A 27,791-nucleotide genomic window follows, 5' to 3' on the forward strand; every position below is an offset into this window, starting at 1 on the left:
TATTGAATAGTGAGTCAAATGTTTGGATGCTTGCTTATTGGTGTTGTTAAAGCCTTTAAATTCTTTTATTTCGATATCTTCAAGCAATTCTAATCCATTAGAACTCGTCTTTGCTTATTATTTTTATTTTTGTCTTCACATGATGAGAGTTATAGTAAGGTTAACTTTATTGTAAGGTCAAATAATCTAATTTTTTTTTAAAAAAAACAAAAAACCTAATAAACAAGTTATGTAAACAACATGGTAATTTATAATCTTATCCATTTTATATTAAATGTTATTTAATTTTTATCTTTATTCTTATTTTTTTTATAAATATAAGAATATTATTCTTTTTAATATTAACATTATATCTAATTAATTTAATTTAATTAAATTCATTATTATAAAATATTTAAATATTATATCATAATTTAATTAATTTATGTTCTTTAATTAAAGCATTTAATAGTCTTAATTATGACACTTAATTGGGTTGGACATGGTCAAAAGCCCATAATCTGTTGCGTGTTCCATTAAGAAAAATAACCATTAATTATGGTTCAATTTCATTTTTCCTTGCAAGTGCATGGAATTTCTTGTTCTGACCTCTGAGATTGGGCCTAAATTATTGGAAACCTTGAAAACTGAAACTATGTAAATTTGTAAAGTGCAAGTTTTCTCTATGATTATGGGATCAAACTTCAAAATCTTGACAGTGGGTCTGCTAGGAAAGGGCACGGTGGAGTAGGAACCTGGACAGCACCTTCTAGCATCATGGAGACTGTCCTCATGGAAGGTCTCAACAATGGCTCATCTTGTACACACCAAATTGCCACTTTCAACAACATCTCCAGCTTCCCAAGATCACTTCTGGCCTCTTCATCATTTTCCACCAGCTTTTCCGCTATGCCTTCACTGTAGCGTTCATAAGCCCATTCTGTCAATATTGCAGCATCCTCCATCTCAATTTCAACAGATCTTCTGCAAGTGATGATCTCCAGCAACATGACTCCAAAACTGTAAACATCTACCTTCACTGTGAGCGGCGTGTTCTTGAACCACTCTGGTGCAACATACCCTTTAGTCCCTCTGATGCCGGTCAGTGTTTTGGTGTTGTTGATCAAGAGCTTTGCCAACCCAAAGTCAGATATTTTGGCGGTGAAAGAATCATCCAGGAGTATGTTTTGAGGCTTGATGTCGCAATGGATGATCTGTATGCTGCATTCTTCATGCAAGTATGTGAGACCTTTTGCAATTCCTAATGCGATATGCAATCTTTGTTGCCAACTAGGTCTTAGCACTCCGAAAAGGAAGCTTGACAGGGAACCATTTTGCATGAACTCGTACACTAGAAGTCGGTGTTCACCTTCATCACAGTAGCCAATTAGTCTCACCAAATTCTTGTGGTGAGTTTGGCCAATCACCTTCACTTCTGTTTTGAATTCCCTGTCACCCTCTTGAACAAACTTGTCTAGTTTCTTGACGGCAACATAATTTCCAAAACTCGATGGCAGTTCCCCTTTATAGACCGTACCAAAAGCCCCCCTTCCTAATTCTTCTTTGAATCTGTTCGTGGCTTGTTCAAGGTCTTTGTATGTGAAAGAACGTAGATTAGTCTCTAAGTCTCTTCTGCCAGGAATACCGTTGAAGTCCCGCAGTCTTCTTTTGTATAAGCAGAAGAAGATGAGAGAAATTGCAGCTAAAGAAAAGAAGTTGAAAACTGCAGAGGTGCCTAAGAGAACTCCAAGGATCAAAATAACTTGATTCTGATTTTCATCACTTGGATTTGGAGTGGCAGGGTTTTTCCTAGCTTCTGACTTTAATACCTTAAATAGAGATGTTCTATCAATAGTCTCTCTGTTAACAGATCCATTTGAAAGTGGTAGTTTCTTTTTCCAACAAGTTCCATTGCCATCTTTACTGACAGTTGGATCCTGTAAAATGGCAACCGCACAAGAACAGTCAAGAAGGCAAGATTGCTTACATTCAAACTCAGTTGCAGGTTGCAGTATTCCATAGTCACTGAAAGGAAAATCAACAAACTGCATTGACTTGAATTCAAAGCGATCTTCCTCAATGGTGGATCCGTCCGGGTTGCAATCTTGCGGGTAGCTTGTGTAATCTTGTTTGCAGCCATTGTATGGATTACTTTCATCCAAGAAAGAAAACCCTGGTGGACATGTGCAATTAGGCCTCCCATTGATAGGTTCGCATATGCTGTTATAACCGCAAGGGCCATTTCCAAGTCTAGCTGTACTGTCTACAAAGCTAGAGCAGATGTCCTTTGGCCTAAACCACCAGGCAGACCAGCTTTCACCGCCACTGGGGTTCCTTGGATAAGAATAGAAGGTAAACACTCCATTAAAACTAAGTATTGCCCTGTAGTAGTTTGACTCTGGGTCTGGAGGAGCATTTTCTGGTGCAAGGTTGAGTAGACTTCCATTCGAACTCTGGATTTGGATATACCCTGACTGGTTGAAGATCAACCGAGAACCATTTCCAAGGTTGAAATAATTGTTGTAAGGTTTTCCAGTGAACATATCTATTTGATTAAGTATGAAAAATCCATTATTAAAACGAAGCTGATATTTCCCCTCCTGGTAACTTCGTTCTGCCAAAGCTGATGAAAGACTGCCATCAGCATCCAATTCTTGAGTCGGTAAGATGGTATCAGTCGGATATTTGAAGCTTTCCCATATGTTGCCTGAGTTTCTGCTTGCGATCACAAAATTCCCTGTATCAAGCATGGCTGCATGTGACGCCTGAGAGTCATTGTTAAGGGTTTTGGACCTCCACAGCACCCTGTCTTTAGGGTCTTTGAGCACAAGACCGGTGCTGGTGAGCTCAACCTTTGATTCTCTCTCAGCTGGATTCTCTCTATTGGCATACCAAACTATAGTTCTGTCGGGTATCTTGGCATACCAGATAGCAAGAAGGAACTGGTCTTCTTCACCCTGAATGGGATGAAAACCAAAGGCAAAATCACCGGATGGTGATTGCCATGCAATGTTTTTATCATTCGCAGATAAAAAATCACCTAAGCTTACATTGCCTTGAGCCTGAACCGTTGCAAAAATCCAATGGATGCCTAAAAGGATAACCAGGAAAGGATGACAATGAGAAAGTGGTGAGATCATTGAATCTCTCCCAGTAGCAGTTCAAGTGTGACAAAAATGAAAATTTTGGCTTAACCTTGAGGTAACAGACTGATTTATACAGAAGTTTCTCTGGCACTTGCACTTTAAAAAGGCCTCAGCCTGTTGCCTGTTGGTCTTGGAGAAAGTGAAAAGTAGAATAACCCACCTGCAAAAAGGCAGAAGAACAAAAATGCAGGGCACATGCTTTGACATGTATGCATTATTGTCGATTTTGTTCAATTTGTTTAGTGCTTTATGTCAGAGTCTGGACCCACTTTATTAATAGAGAAGTATAAATATCTCAAGCTTTTCTATCACAAGAACTGTGACTATTTGTCTATATGTTTGCCGCTCACCCACTCTGCTCTGATCTGTCTCTTACCCATATGTCTATTGACAAAATGTTTAAATGCCATCAACATTTCTGAAGATGGGAAATCTTGCAAACTTAAATTACTTGTACATCTTGTTATTTTTTATGAGTGATTTGGTTATTTGTCATTATCTTGTTACTTAAACAAATAAACTTCGATATTTAAAAGAAGCCTGTCTAAGAGTTTTGAGAGTGATTTGGTTATTTGTCATTATCTTCTTTTCTCTAGTTGGAAGACTTTCTTTGTACGAAGGGCTATCTAAATTTTGGTTTGCAGCCATGAACAAAGCCATCAATCTCTCCATTTTTGGCCCATCAAACAGCTTAGAAGAGTCACTGCTCTTACATTCTTTAATCCAATGACAAGTAGATTAATGTCAACAACTCTTCTACTTCTCTCAAGGGTTAGATGTCCACAGTCTATAGTTATCTAAACATTAAGAAACATGTTTTCTAAAATTCAACTAAAACTTCATCGGTTTCTTCCTCCTTCCTGACAATGTTTCTGAAACATGTTTTTGTTTTTATTCTAATAAGATCTATCTTTGATCTTGTTGCACGTAGTTATATATTCATAATTTTACTTAAATTTATTAAATACAGTGCTTGTTTTGCTTAGTTTTTTTTCAATTTATTTACCTCTTCAAAGCAAAAGCCAGGCTAAACATAAATTTTGAAAAATTTTTGAAAAAAAAACTATAACAATAAAATTTTTAAAAAAAGAACTTCAAGAAAAGCTCCTCATAGGAGCTTTTTCTTTTCTTCTTTTAAAAGTATAAGAGAATTTTTATTTTTATTCCGAAAATATCTTTATCTGTTAAAAATAATTGCAATATCCTTTCAAAAAAAAGAAATACTTTCTATGATATTTTTAACTAAAATTATAACTTATATAAAATAACTTATAAAAAAAATTTACCAAACAACTTTATCTTAATTTTAAAAATTAATATTTTTTATAAAAATTTCATAATAATTTTTAAATTAAAAAAAAGTTAGGCCAAACAGGCTCATAGTAATGTAAAATTATGAACGAAATATGAAGTTTGACGGTGGGTTTGCTAGGAAAGGGCGTGGTAGAGTATATGATTGTCAAGTGTGACAAAATGAAAATTTTGGCCTTACCTTGAGGTAAGAGACTGGTTTATACCAAAGTTTCTCTGGCAGTAGCAACTTTAAAAGCTCAATTAGGTGCAGTTGCTAGTTTTTGTTTTCACGCTAACTTGCTGCGTTAGTTAGTATTAGAGCGAGGAAAACTTATTCCATCTAATGACAAGTTACCCAGTTACGGTAGATTGCGGTTCTCAAGATGAAGATCAGGGAATTGAGACCTCACGATCTGCAATGCAAGATCAAGGGGTGGCGTTGAATGATTATGGTGATAAAGATACTTGCGAGATAGATATTCCTTACTTTAATGAGAGTTTAAATATTGAATATTTTTTTAATTGGATTACGAAAATAGATAGGTTTTTCGATTATATGAAAATTCCAGAAGAAACAAAGGTGAGACTTGTCACCTGTAAATTAAAAGGTGAGGCTTTTACATGGTGAGAAAGGTTGCAGTCCAAAAAGAGACATAAGGGAAAATCACCAGTTAGAACCTGGTACATGATGAAGCAGTTGTTACAGAAGGATTTTCTTGGGACTGATATAGAAGGTCTAACAGATAACCTCTTAGAGCAGGTTGAGCATTAAAAGCCAATAGTACAAAAGCCAAAACAAAAAGTTCAAAGATTAGTATTCTCCCTTTTTTAATGAGGAGACTAACATAAGAATTATAGATGTAATAAAATTTCTTTTTTATTTAATCTACTCGTACTAAAATTTTAAGATAATCATATTCTAATTAAGAATAAAATATTTATTTTATTTAAATGTCTTGTCAATTGTTCTAGTTTTACTAGTTTTATTAAGATTTAGTTTTTTGAATCATTGAATAACATTACAAATTTTTTCTCTCAACTTAAATTTAAATTTCTGTATTTTAAACTTAGTTGTCAATTTTAAAAGCTCAGTAAAATGTTAGCTTTTGTTATCACGTTAACTTGCTACATCAGATTCAACCGATTTACATCTTATGTCGAAGGGTCTGGACATGTTTCAAACTTTTCTATAAGAAGTAATTGGACAGTAGGTTTACATGTTCGTAATTCTACTTTGATCTGACGCTCAAAGCCATCAACCTCTCTTAAGATAGAATCTTGCAAATGCAATTTACGTGACATCTAGTAGTTGCCTTGTAAAATTTCAAATCAAGAAGAACATTTTGTTGTTTTTATGCAAGGTTTAATATTAAAAAAAATGAAAATCAACAATATCGACCTATATTCAACTATTTTTTTAGAAAAAAATTCAACTACTCTTTTTTAAAAAAATCATAAATATGATATTTACTATTTCAAGTCAAGAAAATCCATACACCAACCTTACAAAAAAAAAAAAGAAAATTCATGCACCGACCTTACAAAAAATAAAAATAAAAAATTCATACACCTAAATTTGTTATGATACTTGATAACCATTGTGATAATCATGTTTGGCTTTAAAGATTAATCGATTTCGCTTCTTTAAACAATCTCTTGAGTTGATATAAATAGTCTTAAGCCACTCAATTTGGTTGTGATTACTCAAGAACTCATATATTGTTGTATGTCCCATGCCAAAAGAATCACTAATGATTCCATTCTTTTCGTTTCATCTCACTAGTTGATCCATCCAGGTTGCAATCTTCCGGGTAGCTTGTGTAATCTTGTTTGCAGCCATTGTCTGGATTACTTTCATCCAAGGAAGAAAATCCTGGGGGACATGAGCAAATCTTATCCATTTTATATTAAATGTTGTTTAATTTTTATCATTATTCTTATTTTTTTTATAAATATAAGAATATTATTCTTTTTAATATTAACATTATATCTAACTAATTTAGTTAGATTAAATTCATCATTATCAAATATTTAAATATTATATCATAATTTAACTAATTTAAGTTCTTGAATTAAAACATTTAATAGTCTTCATTATGACACTTAATTCGGTTGGACATGGTCAAGAGCCCATAATCTATTGCTTGTTCCATTAAGAAAAATAACCATTAATTGTGGTTCCATTTCCTTTTTCCTTGCATGGGCCGCTTCTCATTTTGCATAAATGAACTGTTGTTCTAGCCTCTAAGATTGGGCCTAAATTATTGGAAAACTTGAAAACTGAAACTATGTAAATTTGTAAAAGTACAAGTTTTCACTATAATTATATGGGATCAAACTTCAAAATCTTGACAGTGGGTTTGCTAGGAAAGGGCACGGTGGAGTAGGAACCTGGACAGCACCTTCTAGCATCATGGAGACTGTCCTCATGGAAGGTCTCAACAATGGTTCATCTTGTACACACCAAATTGCCACTTTCAACAACATCTCCACCTTCCCAAGATCACTTCTGGCCTCTTCATCATTTTCCACCAGCTTTTCGGCTATGCCTTCACTGTAGCATTCATAAGCCCATTCTGTCAATATTGCAGCATCCTCCATCTCAATTTCAACACATCTTCTGCAAGTGACGATCTCTAGCAACATGACTCCAAAACTGTAAACATCTACCTTCACTGTGAGCGGCGTGTTCTTGAACCACTCTGGTGCAACATACCCTTTAGTCCCTCTGATTCCGGTCATCGTTCGGGTGTTGTTGATCAAGAGTTTTGCTAACCCAAAATCAGATATTTTGGCAGTGAAAGAATCATCCAGGAGTACGTTATGAGGCTTGATGTCGCAATGGATGATCTGTATGCTGCATTCTTCATGCAAGTATGTGAGTCCTTTTGCAATTCCTAATGCGATTTGCAATCTTTGCTGCCACCTAGGCCTTAGAACTCCAAAAAGGAAGCTTGACAAGGAACCATTTTGCATGAACTCGTACACCAGAAGTCGATGTTCACCTTCATCACAGTAGCCAATTAATCTCACCAAATTCTTGTGGTGAGTTTGGCCAATCACCTTCACTTCTGTTTTGAATTCCCTTTCACCCTCTTGAACAAACTTGTCTAATTTCTTGACGGCAACATAATTTCCAAAACTTGACGGTAGTTCTCCTTTATAAACCGTACCGAAAGCCCCCCTTCCTAATTCTTCTTTAAATCTGTTTGTGGCTTGTTCAAGGTCTTTGTATGTGAAAAAACGTAGATTAGTCTCTAAGTCTCTTCTGCTAGGAATACCGTTGAAGTCCCGCAGTCTTCTTTTGTATAAGCAGAAGAAGATGAGAGAAATTGCAGCTAAAGAAAAGAAGTTGAAAACTGCAGAGGTGCCTAACAGAACTCCAAGGATCAAAATAACTTGATTCTGATTTTCATCACTTGGATTTGGAGTGGCAGGGTTTTTCCTAGAGGCATCTGACTTTAATACCTTAAATAGAGCTGTTCTATCAACAGCATCTGTGTTAAACCACCCATTTGAAAGTGGTAATTTCTTTTTCCAACAAGTTCCATTGCCATCTTCACTTAAAGTTGGATCCTGTAAAATGGCAACTGCACAGGAGCAGTCACGAAGGCAAGATTGCTTACATTCAAACTCATTTGCAGGTTGCAGTATTCCATAGTCACTGAAAGGAAAATCAGCAAACTGCATTGACTTGAACGCAAAGCGATCTTCCTCAATGGTGGATCCGTCCGGGTTGCAATCTTCCGGGTAGCTTGTGTAATCTTGTTTGCAGCCATTGTATGGATTTTTTTCATCCAAGAAAGAAAACCCTGGTGGACATGTGCAATTAGGCCTCCCATTGATAGGTTCGCATATGCTGTTATAACCGCACGGGCCATTTCCAAGTCTAGCTGTACTGTCTACAAACCTGGAGCAGATGTCCCTTGGCCTAAACCACCAGGCAGACCAGCTTCCACCGCCACTGGGGTTCCTTGGATAAGAATAGAAGGTAAACACTCCATTAAAATTAAGTGTTGCCCTGTAGTAATTTGACTCTGGGTTTGGAGCAGCGTTTGCTGGTGCAAGGTTGAGTAGACTTCCATTCGAATGCTGGATTTGGATATAGCCTGTCTTGTTGAAGATCAACCGAGAACCATTTCCAAGGATGAAATAATTGTTGTAAGGTTTTTCAGTGAACATATCTATTTGATTAAGTATGAAAGATCCATTATTAAAACGAAGCTGATATTTCCCCTTCTGGTAACTTCCCTCTGCCAAAGCTGATGAAAGACTGCCATCAACATCCAATTCTTGAGTCGGTAAGATGGTATCAGTTGGATATTTGAAGCTTTCCCATATGTTGCCGGAGTTTCTGCTTGCGATCACAAAATTCCCTGTATCAAGCATGGCTGCATGTGATGCTTGAGCGTCATTTTTAAGGCTTTTGGACCTCCACAGCTCTCTGCCTTTAGGGTCTTTGAGCACAAGACCGGTGCTGGTGAGCTCAACCTTTGATTCTCTCTCAGCTGGATTCTGTCTATTGGCACACCAAACTATAGTTCTGTCGAGTATCTGGACATACCAGATAGCCAGAAGGAACTGATCTTTTTCATCCGGGATGGAATGAAACCCGAAGGCAAAATCACCGGATGGTGATTGCCATGTAATGTTTTTATCATTCGCAGATAAAAAATCACCTAAACTTACATTGCCTTGAGCCTGAACTGTTGCAAAAATCCAATGGATGCCTAAAAGGATAACCAGGAAAGCATGACAATGAGAAAGTGGTGAGACCATTGAATCTCTCCCAGTAGCAGTTCAAGTGTGACAAAAATGAAAATTTTGGCTTAAGCTTGAGATAACAGACTGATTTACACAAGAGTTTCTCTGGCAGTCGGCACTTTAAAAAGGCCTGAGCCTGTTACCTGTTGGTCTTGCAGAAAGTGAAAAATATAATAACCCACCTGAGAAAATTGGATAAGAACAGAAATGGCACGGCACATGCTTTGACATATATGCATTATTGTCAAATTTTTTCGCACAGATGGTGGTAGCTCCAGGTTAGGTTCAATTTGTTCACTGCTTTATGTCAGAGTCTGGAGTCTGGACCCACTTTATCAACAGGGAAGTAGAAATATCTCAAGCTTTTCTATCAGAAGAAGTGTGACTATTTGTCTCTATGTTTGCCACTCAGTACTCACTCTACTCTGGTCTGTCTCTTACCCATTGGTCTATTGACAAAATGTTCAAAAGCCATCAACATTTCTGAAGATGGGAAATCTTGCAAACTCTAATTACCTGGACATCTTATTATCGTTCACGAGTGATTTGGTTATTTGTCATTATCTTGTTACGTAGACAGATAAACTTCTATATTTAAAAGAAGCCTGTCTAGGAGTTTTGAATGTGTCTATTCTGTAATGGTCAATCCATTATCAATTCTTCTTCTCTAGTTGGAAGACTTTCTTTCTAAGAAGGACTATCTAAATTTTGCGTTGCAGCCATGAACAAAGCCATCAATCTCTCCATTGTTGGCCCATCAAACAGCTTATAAGAGTCACTGCTCTTACATTCTTTAATCCAATGACAAGTAGATTAATGTCAACAGATCTTCTACTTCTGTCAAGGGTTCGAAGTCTACAGTCTATAGTTATCTAAACTATAAGAAACATGTTTTCTAAAATTCAACTAAAACTTCATCGGTTTCTCCCTCCACTCCTAACAATGCTTTTGAAACATGTTTTTTTTTTTTTTCTAATAAGTTCCATCTTTGATCTTGTTGTACGTAGTTGTATATTCATAATTTTACGTAAATTTATCAGACATAGAGATGTAAAATTATGAACAAAATATTAAGTTTGACAGTGGGTTTGCTAGGAAAGGGCATGGTGGAGCATATGATTGTCTAGTGTAACAAAATGAAAATTTTGGCTTAACCTTGAGGGAAGAGACTGGTTTATACAAAATTTTCTCTGGCAGTTGGCACTCTAAAAAGGCCGGAGCCTGTTGCCTGTTGGATTTGTATGATCTTAGGATTCTAGGAACAACTTCCTGGAAAGTGGAAAGTACCCATCTAAATAAATGGAGAAGAACAGAAATGGCATGACACATACTTTTTTTTTTTTAAAGGCAGTATTTATTAATCACAAGAGATCTCGCAAGAGGAGATTACAAAAAGCACTTCAAAAATGTCATGCAAAAGAGTAGCAGATTACAAAAAAAGAGATCTGCTACTTCCAGCATTGAGGTACAAAGCATGACAAATACAGGATGAAGTGAGAAATCATATTCAAAAGAAAAAACATAGGGGTAGTTTAAGGTTAACCAAAATAATAAGCCTTTGCAATGGAGGAATAGTTCATGTGCTCTCCCCCTGTTGGTTTTGAAAGTAGGCTTTGAAGTTTGAGTCTCTTAATACCCCTGCTTTGGCCAATCCGTCTGCAACCTTGTTGGCTTCCCTCATTACATGCTTGAAAGTGATTCTTGTGCTTTTACGCAAGAAAGTTTCAATGGCATTCGAAATATTTTTCATCCGCCAAGGGACTTTGCAGTGGTGTTGCGCCCAATTGATAGCATTAGCAGAGTCGCTTTCCACAACTAGAGAATGAGTGGCAGCCTAGGGAGATGAAAAGAAGAAGCTGATTCCTTCCCGTATGGCATAAAATTCAGAAAAATTTGAGTCCTCGATTCCAATGTTTTCAGAGAATGTTCTCCGAATGAAGCCATGGTGGTCCCTAATCACTCCTCCAATACCAGCAGGTCCAGGTTTGCCTTTTGCTACGCCATCTGTGTTGAGTTTAAGAGTTCCAGGTGGTGGAGTTGACCAATTGGTAGCCATTCTTTGATTCTTCCTTTTAGTGTTAATGTTGGAGCAAAGAGGCTCCATGAGACATAGGTCAGCAGGAACATGGCCAAGTTCCCATTTCCCTCGACACCAAAGCATGTGGCGTAAAAGGGCGATGTCTCTCATTTTGTTTGGACTGAAGCTTTTCCCTCTGAAAATAACCTCATTTCTACAAAGCCAAAGTGTCCAAAGTGTTGCAAAGAAGAGCATTCTACAAAGCCAAAGTGTCCAAAGCATGACACATACTTTGACGTGTTCATAATTTTAATATTTTTCTTATTTGGTTAGGAGACTTGTATAAGAATTATAGGTATAATAGATTTTTTTATTTAATTTATTTGTACTAAAATTTTAAGATATCATGCGCTAATTAGGATTAGAATATTTATTTTATTTAAATCTCTTGTTAACTATTCTAGTTGTATTAGATAATCAGAAATAAAGTTTTAGTAGTACATGAGACTATAACACTATAAATAAGACCTTTAAGTTTAGTTTTCTTTCAACTTAAGTTTAAGTTTCTGCATTTGAAATTTAGTTATTATCCTTAAAGGCTCAGTTAGGTGTACTTTTACTTTTACGCTAACTTACTGCGTTGGTTAGTATTAGAGTGGGAAAACTTATCTAATTTAATGACAAGTAACCTAGTTATGGTAGACTGCGATTTTCATGATGAAGACCAGGGAATTGAGATCTCACGATCTGCAATGCAAGGTCAAGGGGTGGCATTGACTGATTATGGTGATAGAGATACTTACGAGGTAGATATTCCTTACTTTAATGGGAATCTGAATATTAAAGATTTTTTAGATTGAATTGCGGAAATAGATAGGCTTTTCGATTATATGGAAATTTCAGAAGAAAAAAAAGTGAGACTTGTCGTCTGTAGATTGAAAGATGAGGCTTCTGCGTGGTGGGAAAGGTTGCAATCTAGAAGGAAACGTAAGGGGAAACCACCAATTAGAACTTGGTACATGATGAAGCAGTTGTTACATAAAGATTTTCTTGGAACTGATGTAGAAGGCATAGCAGGTTGAGCGTCAAAAACTATTAGCACAAAAGCCAAAACAAAAAATTCAAAGGATCGTATCTTCCTTTTTTTTAATGAAGAGATTGATATAAGACTTGTAGATATAATAGAATTTTTTTTATTTAATTTACTTGTACTAAAATTTTAAGATAGGTATATTCTATTTAATAATAAAATATTTATTTATTAACTACTTTAGTTTTACTAATTTTATTAAAATTTAGTTTTTTGAATCATTGAATAATATTACAAATTTTTTCTCTCAACTTGAGTTAAAGTCTATCAAAAGTAATTGGACAGTAGGTTTACATGTTCGTAATTCTACTTTGATCTTTCTATTACCATTTGTCAAAGACAAGACGCTCAAAGCCATCAACCTCCCTTAAGATGGAATCTTGCAAATGCAATTTACGTGACATCTAGTAGTTTTTTTTTTATATAATTAGAGGAGAGAGGATTCGAACTCTGCTTTTTAGGCAGGGAAATAATGTACCAACTAACGAGCCAAATGCTCGGGTGCATGTGACATCTAGTAGTTGTCTTGTAGAAATTTCAAATCAAGGAGAACATTTTGTTGTTTTTATGCATGGTTTAATATTAAAAAAAAATGAAAATCAACAATATCGACCTATGTTCAACTATTTTTTTTTAGAAAAAAATTCAACTACTTTTTTTAAAAAATTCATAAATATGATATTTACTATTCAAATCAAGAAAAGTCATACACCAACCTTACAAAAAAAAGAAAAAGAAAAATTCATACACCGACCTTACAAAAAAAAATTCATACACCTAAAATTGTTATGATACTTGATAACCATTGTGATAATCATGTTTGGCTTTAAAGATTAATCGATTTCACTTCTTTAAACAATGTCTTAAGTTGATATAAATAGTCTTAAGCCACTCAATTTGGTTGTGATTACTCAAGAACTCATATATTGTTGCCTGTCCCATGCAAAAAGAATCACTAATGATTCCATTCTTTTAGTTTCATCTTATTTCACACTCTAGAGATGTAAGCCTTTGACTTTCTTTGTACCAAAGATTCTATCTAAATTTTGATTTTGGTTCGATCTTTTGATACTTACATTCACGGGTATAGTAACAAAAAAAGTAATCAAGAAATTATAAGAGCAGTCTTAAATTCATAATCTTAATCCCACTAACACGATCAAATCAGTCTCTCTACATTTAGATCTTATTTTATTTTTTAACTACATATGATCCTTTCATAGGACCAAGTACAATAATTTTATCTGAGTATAATTAGAATATGTTAAATACAATAATTTTTTTTTGCTCAGCTAGTGAGGTGTTTTCATTAACAATCTATCAAAGACAGTGAAGGTACAGGAAATTGTTCCTACTACAATTAGAGTATAACTGGTGTGAGCAAACATAACACCTATGAACAAAACATATCTGGTATTAAGGGTATCACAATTCTAAGCTAAGTTTTACAAGATCAAAACATTGTGAACTAAAAGTATTCATAAAGAAATTTACTAATGAAAGCTACTGTCACGCTATGAACATCGACTCACAGTCAACACATATATGCAAACGAGTTCCCATCTCGAGCAATATGTTGGAAAGTCACTCTACCCTTATTCTAGTATAATTAAGATATGTTATCCTAATTTAGTTAGGATTAAAAACTTGCTCAATAAGATAATCTAATTTAATTAGAGTTAAACTATCCTATTCAATCCACAAAACTATCATAACATAACATACGGATTCATAATTCACATCTGAATTTCGACTGATTTCCAAGGTTGAAGGGCTTATTCCTGGTGTGTTATTGAATCCAAAACAATGCCAATATATTTCCTGTCTTATTGGTATTGTAATAAATCGTTCATATTCTTTTATTTGGATATATTCAAGCAATTCCAATCCATCATTCTTTCAAAATCTCTATTGCTTCAAGATGCCTGCTACCGCGAGGAGGGTTCGAATGTCTGCAAACAATCGGGTGCCGACCAGTAGAGCCCTGGCGCCCTGGAGACTCATGCTATATAGCAGAGTGTGATTGGCTGTGATCCACACGCACCTGACAGGAACGATGATGCCAAGAACTCATCGAACCAGGAGTTTCCCCAAGTCTAGCTCTAACCCTGATGCCGAGAACGAGTACAAAAGCCTTTTGCAGGTTGCCAGGATCAATGGTTCCAATGCTGATGGGGATCGTGGTGCTTGCAAGAAGTGTGGGCGTGTTGGGCACCTTTGGGTTCAGTGCAAGAACTTTCTGAGTTAAGGATGATAACAAGGAGAAAGAGCTGGAAGCTGTGAAGGCTGATGGTTCATCAGGATCGGATTTGGACTCGGATTCGGATGTTGATTCGGAGATTGAGATGATCATTGCTGACAGTTATGGGAAGAAGTTTAGTACTAGGAAAGGGAAGAAGTCATGCAGTAAAAAGAACGATTCAGATTCTTGTAAGGAAGAGGAAGAAGAGAGGAAGGTCGAGTGATCATTCGGAGGACAGGGATGGGGCAGAAGGAAGTTGAGGAACATTGATGATTCCTCAGATGATGATGATGAAAGACATGAGCAAAAGAGAAGGAACAGGAAAGAAAAAAGAAGAAGGAGAAGAAGCCATAGATTTTCTGATGATTCTGATGATGAATGAGAAGAACCTTCCAACAGTTTTTCATACTTTGTTGTCCCTATGTGACATTGTAAGCTTATTTTGGATCTGCTTTCTACTTTGGGAATCCTCGATCTTCATTTTGCTTGCTTATAATTGATCTGTTTATGCTCAAATTTCATTGACTCCATGACTTCCTGACTAACAGATGCAACAATGAAGAACCATCACATGCTAAACTTCTGCTTTGAAGGTTTGCTGAACTTGTGCTGCAAAAGAGGAGATTAGGTTCCAGAGCAATCTATCTTGGGGTATCACTTATCAGTATAGGAATAAAATACTTCTGATTTTGGTCTTAATTTACTTCTGATTTGTTCTTCCTTCTGCTTGTTGCACCTTTGTGGGTTGTGACAGGGCTTTGGGATTTTAAAATTAATTATAAAAAAATAAAACTTATAATAAAAAATTTTAATTTCTAATTTGGACTTTAAAATTAATTAAAATCACATTATATAAGGCATACTAAAAAATTAGCACACGGCAACAACAAGAATTTATCTATAATATGGATGATGAGACTAACTAGCTACAGTTTGATTTCGAATTGTCATCAATTTGAGACTTAATTTTGGGTTAACCTATAGGGAAGATAAATTATATGCACATATCCTTATGCTTTTTTATTTTATTAGATCATTTAAATTAAGAGTACATTCATGAAAAAATAATTTCGAGTTTGCATATTTGAGATGTTATGTCAACGTTTCGATTCGATTTTTATTCGATTTTTAAGATAAACGAGATGAGTTTATTAGATGAGAAAAGATTACTTCAAGTGGTCCTAATACATGTTTCCAATTGGATCAGAGGAAAAAAAAATTTGCAGATGAAGATAATGGAACTGTCTACAAGTTGGAATCAGCTTTGAGATCAAGTTTCCTGAAATGGCACATCTTCTGATGGCACTATCAAAGTGCAGATATATATATAAAGAAATACAAATTGGCTACCAAAATACTAAAAGATAATACTACAAGTCTACAAACAATGTTTCTATACTTTTCAAGTTCTTTCTTGCCAACCAAGAGTTTATCCATACCTGGTCTTTTTCCCTATCTGCCTCATGCTATTTCTTTGAGTATAGTCGATTCATATGTACGGTGGCTTTACATACTAAATCGTTGTACACTTTTCTAGGTCCTTCTTGCCAACCAAGAGTTTATCCATACTTGGTCTCTTTGCCTGCCTCATGGAATTGCTCTGTGAATATTCAATTCATATGAACAGTACCAGATTTGGTTCTTGTGGTACTATCATTTTCAAGGGTAGATTCACAATGGATTGAGAAATCTTTAATTTATTGCAAATTGAAACTCTCAATAATTGTTGAGCTATTCATTTTGAAATCTTTTGATGTACATATGAACTTGTCAGAACCTTCTTGATGTATACATTCAAAAAATAAATAAATATTTTATCATTTTATGTACTCAATATTTGGTTTTTTGCCTAGGAAATCAGAACTTATTGGATTTTTTTGATCTGTCAGAGATAACTTTTATTCCCAGCTTCCTCACAATGCTATTGCAATACTACAGTTAAAGTGGCAATTAGTTCTGATAGATCTTTTATGGCTTGCTTGCTGGCTTTACTTCCACCAAGGTTAAAAGAATCATTAACTTTTCTTTTATCTACTAGTTTACTGTGAAATGACAAAGGAACTGTGATTAACAGTTTCAATAATACATTCTGGTGAATATCAATTAAAGCACCCAAAAATATCAGGGGGCTGAATCAATGAGGGAGACCTATCCTGGCAAGTTAAAAGTATCCAGCAGTAGCTAAAAGCAATTAATGCATTTAAAGGACCACTTGCTCTACCCAAGCAGGACTGTCCATACTCCTTACCCCAATGTCTCACAAATTTTTTCCAGCCCACAGAAGGGCTTAATTTACCACCATCTTTAGCACATGGTTTCTCTGGGATTTCCTCTAAGCTACTTAGCCTGCTATTGGTGCCCATTGCTTTTTATTTTTAGGCACTTACAAGGTGAAGCAACCCTTTAATACATGGAAATCTACTAAATTTAAAATTGACAGAAACTGTGGCTATGGCCAACCAATAATCCCCATTTCCAATTGATAAGGATTTGCAGACAAGTTTCCAGGATCTTCCCGAATTGCCCAATTGGATTTAATCCAAATTCATTCATCAAAGTCTTCAGCCAGTGGTCTGTAGAATGCTGAGAATTGGATGAATTCAAATCAGCATTCAATACCAGATTATAGATTAGACACCCTGCACCCATTGTTTTTTCTTTCTGTTTTTCTCCTCATTTTTTGGGCCCATGTTGTAACTTGCAGCCTTGAACCTCCTACTAGCCTCTTCTTGTTATTATTTATTATTCATTAATTTCACTTGCGATATTTCTGCCTCTCTTTTATCCTGGTTGTCCTGGACCTCTTTTTTCAGATTATGGATTTTGATATGTTGTCCACAAACTAAATCCTGTCCTAATTAAAATCAACTTTAGACATCAAAAGGGTATCATTCTTATTCTTGGCCAAGTCATGCAAATGACAGAAACAAGTTTCTGCATTGCCACAAATCTATTGTGATTTCACGTCTTCTTACCTAATGTCATTAATGAGTTTTTTTTTTTTTTTCTAAGGGAGCTTGAGCTTCTAATAACCTCTCGTATGCAAGAGTGTTTCATTACGTAATCATAGATTAACACTCAATAAGAAACCGAATTGGAAGCAAGATTTACCATGAAAATCATGAATACCATCCCAATTTGACAGTTTTGGTTAATTCCTTGTTAAGTTAGCATTCTCTTTTAATAGAAAAGAAAAGCTGATAGTCCCCATTTATCAATATTGCAGGGCTGCTCATATCACTGCTTCTTCTTTTCTTTTTTTTTCATTTTATTCCCTAAGAGAATCTATACTGCCTTGTTTGTTTATTCTCGCATGCATCGGTTTATCTTTGGGGCCTTTAGCCCTCATAAATGCCGCCCTGCATTCTTGACTCTATAAATGCTTGTATTTACATCACGCACTCCCCACTCATTAAAAACCAGCTCTTTCATTTTTTTTCTGATATTCAAGCAACAGCTTTCACCCTCTTTTCCTTCTCTGCCCCCCTTTTTTGAGCTCTTTTCCAATGTTAAAGGAGTGGCTTCCAGGCATCACTGAGGTGGCATTTAGGTGCGGAGGGGCTGTGTCTTTGTGGTTTTTTGCTGCCATGAGAGATCTTGGAATTGGGTTCTTGATTGGAGTTTTGAAGAGAACTGTCTTTGCTGCTGTCACCTGCATTTTTGCTTTAGGTATGGCTTCTATGATCAGAAAGTAATATGCATATTCAATGCTATAGATTGTTGCTTCCTTCAAGGATGTTGATCCAAATCTTTTACATTGTATGTTTGTTTCATTGAGCTTATTCAGCTACTTGGTTCATCAATAATCTCACCAGGACTTCAGTCTTTACATTTTATCTTGCTCAGAAGCATAGCTACCCACTTTCCCAGCATCAAAGTCAAAACAGTTCATTATTGAAATCTCTGTTTTTAACAACAAATCCTGTAGCATTCTTTTAGTTTCTTACCAACCAATCTGGCCAGATTAAAATAAAAAATGTGGCCAGATAGAAAATTAGTACTTTTTACAGCATGTTAGTTACCTCTTGGAATACTCAGTTACATCAAAACTCTGTGCAGACTTTGTACTTTTTCTCTTGGCCTTTGCTGAATATTCTATTTACTGACTTGTGTACATGAAAACACATTAAGGCTTTCTACAAACAAAGTAACTGTAATTTTTCACCTTAGGCCTACCCTGGTTAACTGTGTCTAATGAGGGAAAGCTTGTATGAAGCTATCATCTGTTTGAACTCAGATTTGTTTGGTTTTTGCAGGCGGTGCTATAGTGGGAACCGTTGTGGGAGCAATGAAAGGCCAGACGACAGAAACTGGGTTTTTCCGGGGAGCTGGAATTGGTGCTGTTGCAGGTGCCATCACAGCTGTTCAATTGCTGGAATCATTAGCTAATGGGGAGTCATTGTCCAAGGTATAGGAGCATTTGCTAACACAACCTGATCAATTAACTTCCAGATTGCTACATTTTGGCGTTGCATTAATTTCATCCTCACTAGGTGACATTCAAGAGGAAAAAGTGGTTTTTGTTAACTACCCCTTTGGTATAATGTACATCAAAGGTAAAAAAATGTTAATTTTCCCCCTTTTTTTGCAGGTAGCTTTGTTAGTTAGCTTAGTAAATGGGAAGGTCTTCATCGAATGGGTAAGTCCAGCAGTGCTAAAAGCTTATCAATGGCAAGTAAGTACAGTTTTCTCTGTAGGCAAACACAATTATAGTTTCTTAAGCATTTGTGTTTTTGGTTTCTCTTTTCATCTAACGGGAAACCTGAAGGAAATGTTTCAGATGAACTCACTCGAATCGACATATAGAGAAATCTCAGACATATATGATGTAAATGGCGCAAAGGGTTTGTCCAGAAGTTGCATTCAAAAGCTTCCAGTGCATGAATTTCACCCTAGTGAGATGATCAAATCAAGGGAGGAATCTTCCTGTTCAATCTGCTTACAGGTAAGAATAATGTCTTATGATCAAGGTTTCAAGAAGAACAGAAACAAAGAGAAAAACCCTTATTTCTTGTAATATGATAACATTGAAATGAGATGTTTTCTATATTTTTAGGAGCTAAAGGATGGAGAATTGGCAAGAAATCTTCCCAGATGTGGCCACATCTTCCACTTAAACTGCATAGATGAATGGCTAAGCAGGCAAGGAACTTGTCCTATGTGTAGAGAACAAGTTTGCAATGATGCTGAGGAACTGTAAATCATCAAATTTTGATTCACCAAAACAACAAAAAAATGGTGATTGGGTTTTGAATTGTGGCAATGTACAATTTGTAAGGAAATGAATGATGGAATATGATGCCAACAAAAAAAAAGTCTTTTGTATATAGACCATTGCAAGGTCTCCTAGCCAACTTTTGTTGGCCAGGGAGAAGATGGAAATGGCTTCATCAAGCATTGGTTTACTTGTAAAACTTCTTTCATCTCAAAACAGAAAGGGAAAATCATGCTAAAATATATAGGTTTAGGAGAAGACTTATCCATTATCTTCCATTCTTTTTCAATTTAAGAATTAACTAAGACCTCAATCCTTTCAAATTTCCTTAAGGATTAGAAGTTCATATGGCAATTCAATGTCAACTCATGAAGTTAAACGCACATTAATGCCTTGAATGCTTTTTGTCCTTCCCCTGTATCTAGACCCAAAGATAAAACTTTTGACACAATCGTCATCAATCTTCCCCTCTATTCATAAAATTCGATTTAATTTTTAATTGATGGTATAAAATTGAACACGTAATATAATTACCATAGAATTCAATATTCGTACTCCATTGGTAATCCTGAAAGATTTTGGAGAAGATTTTTGCCACGCCCTTCCAAGCCCAAAGTTTCACCATGCATGGGCCAACAAATATGAACAGTTTAGGCTTGGCCAACCCAAGGGCAGTCTAGTAAACATCGAAAGGGAAAACAGGAATATTCCCAGGGAACTTGCCTCAGTTCGGTTTACTTCACCTGCAGTACACAAAATCATAACACCAAAGACAAAGAAACAGTGCGAGACGGAGGGACAAAGCGAGAGATGGCTTGGTGTAGTTTAAGGTCAATCCATGTTCCAACAGTCGATTTGGGCGTCTTAGGCACGCGCTCTCCATTAGCCGCAGCTGGGGGAGTTGTAGCTGGATCTTCCCTTTGGCGATCTTCCTCCAGAAAAGGCTTTCCTTTTGCTTGCTTAAGCCTCTCCACTTCTCCTGGTAAAAAACAAAAATGACTATCAGTAAAATGAATGGTTCTTTTTACTGTTTTCTTTGATGGGTTGTTGTTGAAAATGGTTGTTCATGTGTGAATTTGTTTGGACTTGAATGTTGGTTTCAATTGAATCCTTAAAATGTTACTTTCAAATTCAATCAAGTGTATGTGGAAGGGAATGAAGAAGGATATGGAGTTTTTGTGCTTGAATTTATGAAGTTAATTGAGATTTTGATTGTCAGGCATTTTTGAAACAGAATTTCAGGGAATTATATTTGATTTTCTGCTATTTTAGGAACTTCGTTGTGCTTGGAAGTAAAATCTTTCATACCCAGAATTTTATTGTTTCCTGTTGTAAAATGCCACATGGAGTTTATTTAAATGGTTTAGGAGCAACAATGCTGTCATAGTTTGGCAGTGTACGAGTAAATGTCGAATTTATTAACTGCATTATGAGACGGGGGCTAAGTATATCAAATTGTAAGATAATGATGTTTGTGAATTGATCATAGGTTAGAACTTTGGACCAATCTTTGTTTCATTATCGCATTTCTTCTTTTCTTATTCGGGCCTTGGTTTGATTCAATGCCTAAGGTTTGTGACTATGTCTTGATTTCAGGGATAAAGGAGGCTGTGGCAACTGACAAAGCTCCAGCAGCACTGGGACCATATTCTCAGGCAATTAAGGCCAATAATCTTCTCTTTGTCTCTGGTGTTCTTGGTCTTATTCCAGAGGTTTGTGACATGTTCATTGAAGATGCTTGACTTGTTAAGGTTGTCGGATTTTATGTTATAATACACAAGGTACTGAACATGTCTATTGGTTTTCTATTCCAGACTGGCAAGTTCATCTCAGCTAGTGTAGAGGATCAAACGGAGCAGGTAACCTACTGAAATGTGAACTAATGATTCTGTAAGTGTGCTATTTTAACTCTCCAATTTTGGAGCTGAACACATATTGGTAATTGACAATTCTATGCAAATCTACAGGTACTCAAAAATATGGGAGAAATACTGAAAGCCAGTGGTGCTGACTATTCCTCTGTGGTTAAGACAACAATTATGTACGATTCCTCTTCACTTTTGTCTGCCATTTTCCTTGTTGCTTTGATAGGGGCTTGATAATCTGAAATGGATGAAATTTTTATTTTTCACGTTGTTTCCTTCATGCAGGCTGGCTGACTTGAAAGACTTCAAGAAAGTAAATGAGATCTATGCTAAATGTGAGTGTAATAGCGTTAAGTTAAAATCTGTTTTATGTACAGCAATTGCTTTTGGGATGTATATGGTTTCACCAGTTTGTCCTAAAGCTCATGTTATTTGCACTGCATTGAGAAAATTGATGAAAGAAAACGTGAAAATAGATGGTAATCAGGAAGTTTAGAGGGCATGCAAATCTATTTTTAAACTCGGTATTCGAGTTAATATAGTGGAGTAGACTTACCCTGTGAATTGACATCTGATACATCTGGCATTACACTCAACTAGCTTGTTTTGCAGGCAGGATAAACAACAGATGCTATGCAGTGTGTCTGTCTGAAAATTCTAGTTGTCCCTAATAACTTTTACGGCTGTCACGTGTTAATCTGAACATTTTATCAAAATAGAATCCAAAAATTGAGTGTGGAATGGAGTTGTCAGATTGATGAGGCCATCTTATAAACTTGTGAATTGTCAAAATTGTGGACTAAAAGAATATGCATCATACTTTTCTTCTGATTTTTTCTCCTCCATAGCTAACTTGACTACCATATGTAGAAACTAGCATTTTAATTCAGTCCCCTAAACGGTTTGTGTTGCAGACTTTCCTTCACCTGCTCCAGCTCGTTCAACATATCAGGTAGCGGCATTGCCATTGGATGCCAAGATCGAAATTGAATGCATTGCTGCACTCAAGGCATGATGAAAGGGACTTTGTGCTGAAAAAGTGGAAGTTATTAAGGGAGGAAAATGAGTTTTTAGAGTTTAGTTATTTCCGATTTTGAATTTGCTGTCAATTCTAATTGCCTTAGTGAACTCAGACTTGAAAAGGCGAAAAAAGGCTAGTTCAGCAGTAGCTGTATGAAAGTAGGGGTACTGATGCAGTTATATAATTGCAGTTAATGATCCCATTTGGCAGAAACAAACAATTCTTCTACAACGGCTACAGCAAGTAAACTTGAATGCGATTTTGAGCTTAATAATGTTTGAAACTGATGTTATGAACTGTCATGAATTTGTGTATGGTCCGTGTTGAGCCAGAGCAGTCAATCGCAGTTCTTGGATTTAGGAGATCGAGTACTGCATATGGTAGCCTCTACTTAACACCAACACCCACCCTGGTTTCCCTTCATTGCAATGCCTGTTGATGAACCGCACTTACTGCTTTAACACTATACTTTCCAATCAGCAGTAAATAGGAAACTTCCCATATCAAGCTAGTTTATTCATGTCAAACAAATGCAAGTTTCTCTTGCTGAATGGGATGCCCCCTGAGCCACTACCCCAGGTGGGCACGAGCAAGGTTGGGCTAAGACTGGGTGTAGTTGGGACAGAGATAAGCAAAATAAGAGTTCAAGCCCTCATGGTAAGGATGTAAATGGAGTAACTATGCCTGCTGAAAGATCTGAAATTTCTTGATATTGGGCCAAAGTGAATTCATAAACTCAGCAGCATCAAGTATCTATCACCTAATTGATTTCATGTAAAATTAAAACTAACCGTCAGTTTACAACATCGTGCGCTTAACAGTTGAATTTTTTACAAGAAAAAAATCACAAGATATCGAAATCAAAAGTCATATTCATTAATATGTTTTGTTAAGTGCAACTGCTTCTATTTAATATAAAGATAATCAAATTTAATACCTTCCTTACTTAACTAGCTTACCTAATACAGCATTATGTCACAATAAATTTTTTTTTTCAAATTTAAGCCAAAGATTAGATTTTTCCCACAAAAAGGGTGGGACCAAGGTAGACAAGACAGAAGAGAAGAGCATCTGATACAGTAAGTTATAACATTCGGTGCCCGCCTTTAGTGGGAGCATCAAAAAGCTTCTCACTTTACCCATAACACCAAATTAAAAGAACAGAAAAATCCTTTCTTTTTTCTCACCAACTAAGAACTGTAAGATTTCCCTTTGTTTAAATTTCTCTTTTTCTTTATATTTTATATATGTATATATTAAGTTTTTGTGTGGTCCTTTTGTTATCTTATAAATTTCTTTATTCTGAAGTTATTTTGGTGCTAATTCTAGATCTGGGGACATTTGTTTGTGAAATTCTGTTCTTGGGTATTTTTTGAATTGCTTCTGGGTAATTTAGTTCTGAATTTGGTTCCTTTCTTGTTCTTGGGTAGGTTTTAGATTTTGTTGTTAGTACCTCTTTTCTTTGATTGAATTCTTTCATGTTTTATGGTTCAAAATCTTGATTCTTTTGCTGTGTTTGTGCGGTTTCTTCCTTTCCCCTACATGTTATAATCTTTCTTTTCATATGTTGATGCTTTATTTGTATGTTGTTATCATAGATTTTGGCTAATTTGCTTACGATAATTCAATGGAATTATATTAGTTTAAATTGTTAGTTATCAACTGGTGCTTTCATTCTTGACCAATCTTCTGTTCTCTGTTTCATCTGCTCAAGTTTGTTTAACAGTTTTCTGGAATCTATGATAGTTTGTTAGGAGTGGAATTATGTATTCATATGAATGGTACAAGATAATTTTGTGTTTGTTTTTTCAGGTGCATACGTTATCGATCATGGAAGGTATTATCGTTAGAAGGGTCATCCCCTCGGACAACAGTTGCCTTTTTAATGCTGTTGGGTAAGCTGATAAACTACAAGATTATGATCTTTCCATTTTAATGGTTATTAGTTTGATTGGAGTGATAATTGTTTATTTTTATATCATTTTTCTTTGTTTCTTCATTTATAGGTACGTTATGGACCATGTCAAAGAAAAAGCCCCAGAGCTGAGACAGGTTCTTATCTATATTATCTCATGGATATTGTCAATACACTTGGTTTGTGTCATTCTTGAAATCACTTTATTGGATTCTTGCATGGTAATTGCAGATCAAAATTGAAACATCAAATGTACCGTTATGGCAACTAGTCTGGTCTAGCATTTACGTTTTGACATGTAGCAGAATGCATTAGGATTAATCGATGAAGATCTTTAATCAGGACAAAATAGGAAGTCTTATAAATAGGTTCTCGAAAGTATAAACTTGTCAGAAAAACGTCAGTCTTGTGGGTCCATTTCTATTGTTTGTGATCTTTATAGTAACATAATCAATTACTGTAAGTTTAACGGTTTTCCAGTATGGTGGACTAGTAACGATTTCCAAACTAGGTATCTATACCATTATGGTATAACTTAAACCTTTAAAGTTTTCTGGGACAAGTCATTCACTATTTAAGTCAGTAATTCAAATTGTACTACAACCCTTGGTCGGGAGAAAATTTGGAATTGAATCAGGGTCAAAGAGAAAGTTGTCCAACATGTTATCAATCCCCTTTATTGTCGCCATGTTGTCACAGTAAAGAGCTTATCTTTTACTCTCTCTCTCTCTCTGAAATTTGAAACAGAATGCAAATCATCGGCTATTTGCTGATTGTGTTCATTTGTATTACTATATCATTCAGCTTACTTGGTTTTTTAACTATTAGTAAAGCTTTTTAGTAATTGCTTGCTATTACTGATTAAGAAGTTCATGCTTAGCTATATTTAGCACACTGTATTATTACTATAATCTCTGATGCATCTTTTGGAAATATGATATACTTAAATGTTCAACTGTTATTATTAAAAGTTGCATGCATCTGTATTTCCAAAGTAGATTGAAAAGATCAACTTATTTTAATTTCAAGGAAATCTATGTGCAAAAATAAATTGTTGATATAAGGCCATTGATCCTTTCTTTTTCCGAATGCTATTTTATTAAATTAACCAGGTGTGATTGATGACTTTTTGAAGGTTATAGCTGCAACAGTGGCAAGTGATCCTACAAAATATTCTGAGGCATTTCTTGCAAAGCCGAATGCTGAGTATTGTTCGTGGATTCTTGACTCGGACAAGTGGGGAGGTTTGTTGAACTTTTTTCTCTTCAGTGCCACAGGATTATAATGGATCACTGTAATGGTCATTCCTCTAGTTATCCATTCTATCAGAATATATTGCTAGGACATTCTTCTGGTTAATTAATTAATGATCCTGCTGACCTCATTATTTTATGTTCTGTTTTGAAGGTGCCATTGAGCTTTCAATATTAGCAGATTACTATGGCAGGGAAATTGCAGCATATGATATCCAGACTGCCAGATGTGATTTGTATGGTCAGGTTAGAACTGTGTGCATTCGTCGCTATCATCTTGTCATTATTGATGCTTACTTTCCCCTTTTGCTATGGCCTTTCATGACAGGATAAGAACTACTCTGAAAGAGTCATGCTGATCTATGATGGTCTCCACTATGATGCTTTGGCTGTATGTTGCTTCTTGACCAATTCATTGTTGTTGTGCCTGTTCTTATTGTTGCCCTTAAAATTATATTATCTCTAATAATGCATTAGCAACTGTATGCTAGGAGTTTTAAAACAATATATGTGTTACTCTTGCATTTGTTATTTCCAATCAAGAATAATTGAAATAACATTATTATATTCATGTCATTTTCCGTGTTTGTGAGCATACACAGAGGAAATTGTTATAAAGGCAACTTAAAATGAATCTGTGAGAAATAAGTACTACTAATTGGCAATGTAGGTGCATGGTGTATTTATTTTCCTTTCCTGATGTTTTCATCCTTTATTAATTCTTGCTGCCGTTCTCCCATCTATTCTTATGTTCTTTTGGTTTTTGGTGGTTGTATCAATAGATGTCCCCATTTGAGGGTGCTCCGGAGGAGTTTGATCAAACTATCTTTGCTGTACAGAGGAATAGAACTGTTGGGCCAGTTGAAGGCCTTGCACTTAATCTGGTCAAGGATCAACAAAGGTATCATTTTAAGATTTTATATTATATCTGTTTATACAGACAGTGCTTATATTAGAGCTTTGATGTTTTTAATTGATCTCTACCGAGGATATAAAACTTTAGTCAGATGACCAAGAATTCTGCAGGCGCTTAGCCTCTTAAGTTTCATTCTTTATTTCTTTTGCAATAATAGTTTGCTCCGGTATTTCCTGGCTCAGCAATGAGCATTTGATCTCGACTGACTTGGAGTAATTTCATCTGCTTACTTTATAGGAAGAGGAGCTACACTGACACCGCCAACTTCACTTTGCGTTGTGGCGTATGCCAAATTGGAGTGGTCGGCCAGAAGGTCAGTTTTGATTTCTATAGCTCATGCTAGCTTCAGATTTTCTCTATGCTTTTATCCAGCTTGACCTATTCTAAAATATCATGCTTCTTACACAAGTAAATTCGATTTGAATGTTTAGGAGGCTATGGAGCATGCACAAGCAACAGGCCATGTGAACTTTCAAGAATATAGATGACAGAAAAAGGTTTGGGCAAGAAAAATGGGAGATACATTTGATTTAGTGAGCTCTTTCTTACCTAAGTTCATTGAACTTTTTTATCATTTGTTTGATAGTTATCTCATTGGATTCTTGAAAAACCAATAAGGTTGGTCAATTTAGCTTGGGAACAGTTCGTGCCAAATGAAAATGTTTACTGTTTTCTTATGGAATTGTCCTACACACACACACACACACAATAGAACACCAAAGATAAGATAAAACAAAGAATAAGAACGCTTGAACTTAGATCCTTACATTCATGGAATATCTAGTTTTCTTATCTCCATGCCTAATAACTAAACTTCAACATTATGGCAATGAAAAGTTTAAGGTTCAGCACCAGTTAGGTTCAATCCAGCCGGCACACAATTGTTCTGTAGTTCCATAGAAATCTACTTCCGCATCCCCACTGTCAAATGAATGAAATTTGTTTGTTTCGAGAGAATAAAGCACAGTGCTGTGACCACTTTGGCCACAGAATCTGGGGAAGTAGATTTTGTTATCCATACCAGGGGTTGTTGCCATTGCAGCAAGAGAAGAAGAACGACAGATATAAATCATAT

The 27,791-nt window shown here is 35.7% G+C and overlaps 5 protein-coding genes across 8 annotated transcripts; 3 read left to right on the forward strand and 2 right to left on the reverse strand.

The window, feature by feature from the left end:
• On the reverse strand, positions 489-3,398 carry LOC18593503 (G-type lectin S-receptor-like serine/threonine-protein kinase LECRK4). The gene has a single exon (XM_018124095.1). It carries the CDS (start codon positions 3,117-3,119, stop codon positions 684-686), a length of 2,436 nt encoding a protein of 811 aa, XP_017979584.1. The 5' UTR covers positions 3,120-3,398; the 3' UTR covers positions 489-683.
• On the reverse strand, positions 6,549-9,445 carry LOC18593504 (G-type lectin S-receptor-like serine/threonine-protein kinase LECRK4). The gene has a single exon (XM_007020763.2). The coding sequence runs from the start codon at positions 9,195-9,197 to the stop codon at positions 6,759-6,761; it is 2,439 nt and encodes an 812-aa protein (XP_007020825.2). The 5' UTR covers positions 9,198-9,445; the 3' UTR covers positions 6,549-6,758.
• LOC18593507 (NEP1-interacting protein 1) lies at positions 17,530-20,004 on the forward strand. Of its 3 annotated transcripts, none has more exons than XM_007020767.2 (5): positions 17,530-18,200; positions 18,788-18,939; positions 19,123-19,206; positions 19,300-19,476; positions 19,588-20,004. In XM_007020767.2, the coding sequence occupies exons 1-5, from the start codon at positions 18,038-18,040 to the stop codon at positions 19,729-19,731; spliced, it is 720 nt and encodes a 239-aa protein (XP_007020829.2). In that variant the 5' UTR covers positions 17,530-18,037; the 3' UTR covers positions 19,732-20,004. The 3 variants fall into 3 exon arrangements, with proteins under 3 accessions (XP_007020829.2, XP_017980647.1, XP_007020830.2); XM_018125158.1 differs by having other exon boundaries at positions 19,312-19,476; XM_007020768.2 differs by having other exon boundaries at positions 19,123-19,476.
• LOC18593508 (reactive Intermediate Deaminase A, chloroplastic) lies at positions 20,293-22,938 on the forward strand. The gene is made up of 6 exons (XM_007020769.2): positions 20,293-20,728; positions 21,343-21,458; positions 21,561-21,605; positions 21,714-21,787; positions 21,897-21,946; positions 22,526-22,938. The coding sequence occupies exons 1-6, from the start codon at positions 20,557-20,559 to the stop codon at positions 22,624-22,626; spliced, it is 558 nt and encodes a 185-aa protein (XP_007020831.1). The 5' UTR covers positions 20,293-20,556; the 3' UTR covers positions 22,627-22,938.
• LOC18593509 (ubiquitin thioesterase OTU1) lies at positions 23,716-27,393 on the forward strand. 2 transcript variants are annotated; one of them, XM_007020770.2, is made up of 9 exons: positions 23,716-23,831; positions 24,445-24,527; positions 24,639-24,684; positions 25,683-25,791; positions 25,955-26,046; positions 26,129-26,191; positions 26,583-26,701; positions 26,954-27,029; positions 27,148-27,393. In XM_007020770.2, the coding sequence occupies exons 2-9, from the start codon at positions 24,463-24,465 to the stop codon at positions 27,202-27,204; spliced, it is 627 nt and encodes a 208-aa protein (XP_007020832.1). In that variant the 5' UTR covers positions 23,716-23,831; positions 24,445-24,462; the 3' UTR covers positions 27,205-27,393. The 2 variants fall into 2 exon arrangements, with proteins under 2 accessions (XP_007020832.1, XP_017980561.1); XM_018125072.1 differs by lacking the exon at positions 23,716-23,831 and adding an exon at positions 23,962-24,058.

Source organism: Theobroma cacao, chromosome 7 (genome assembly GCF_000208745.1).
Source record: "Theobroma cacao cultivar B97-61/B2 chromosome 7, Criollo_cocoa_genome_V2, whole genome shotgun sequence".
In the NCBI taxonomy this organism is placed as follows: Eukaryota; Viridiplantae; Streptophyta; class Magnoliopsida; order Malvales; family Malvaceae; genus Theobroma; species Theobroma cacao.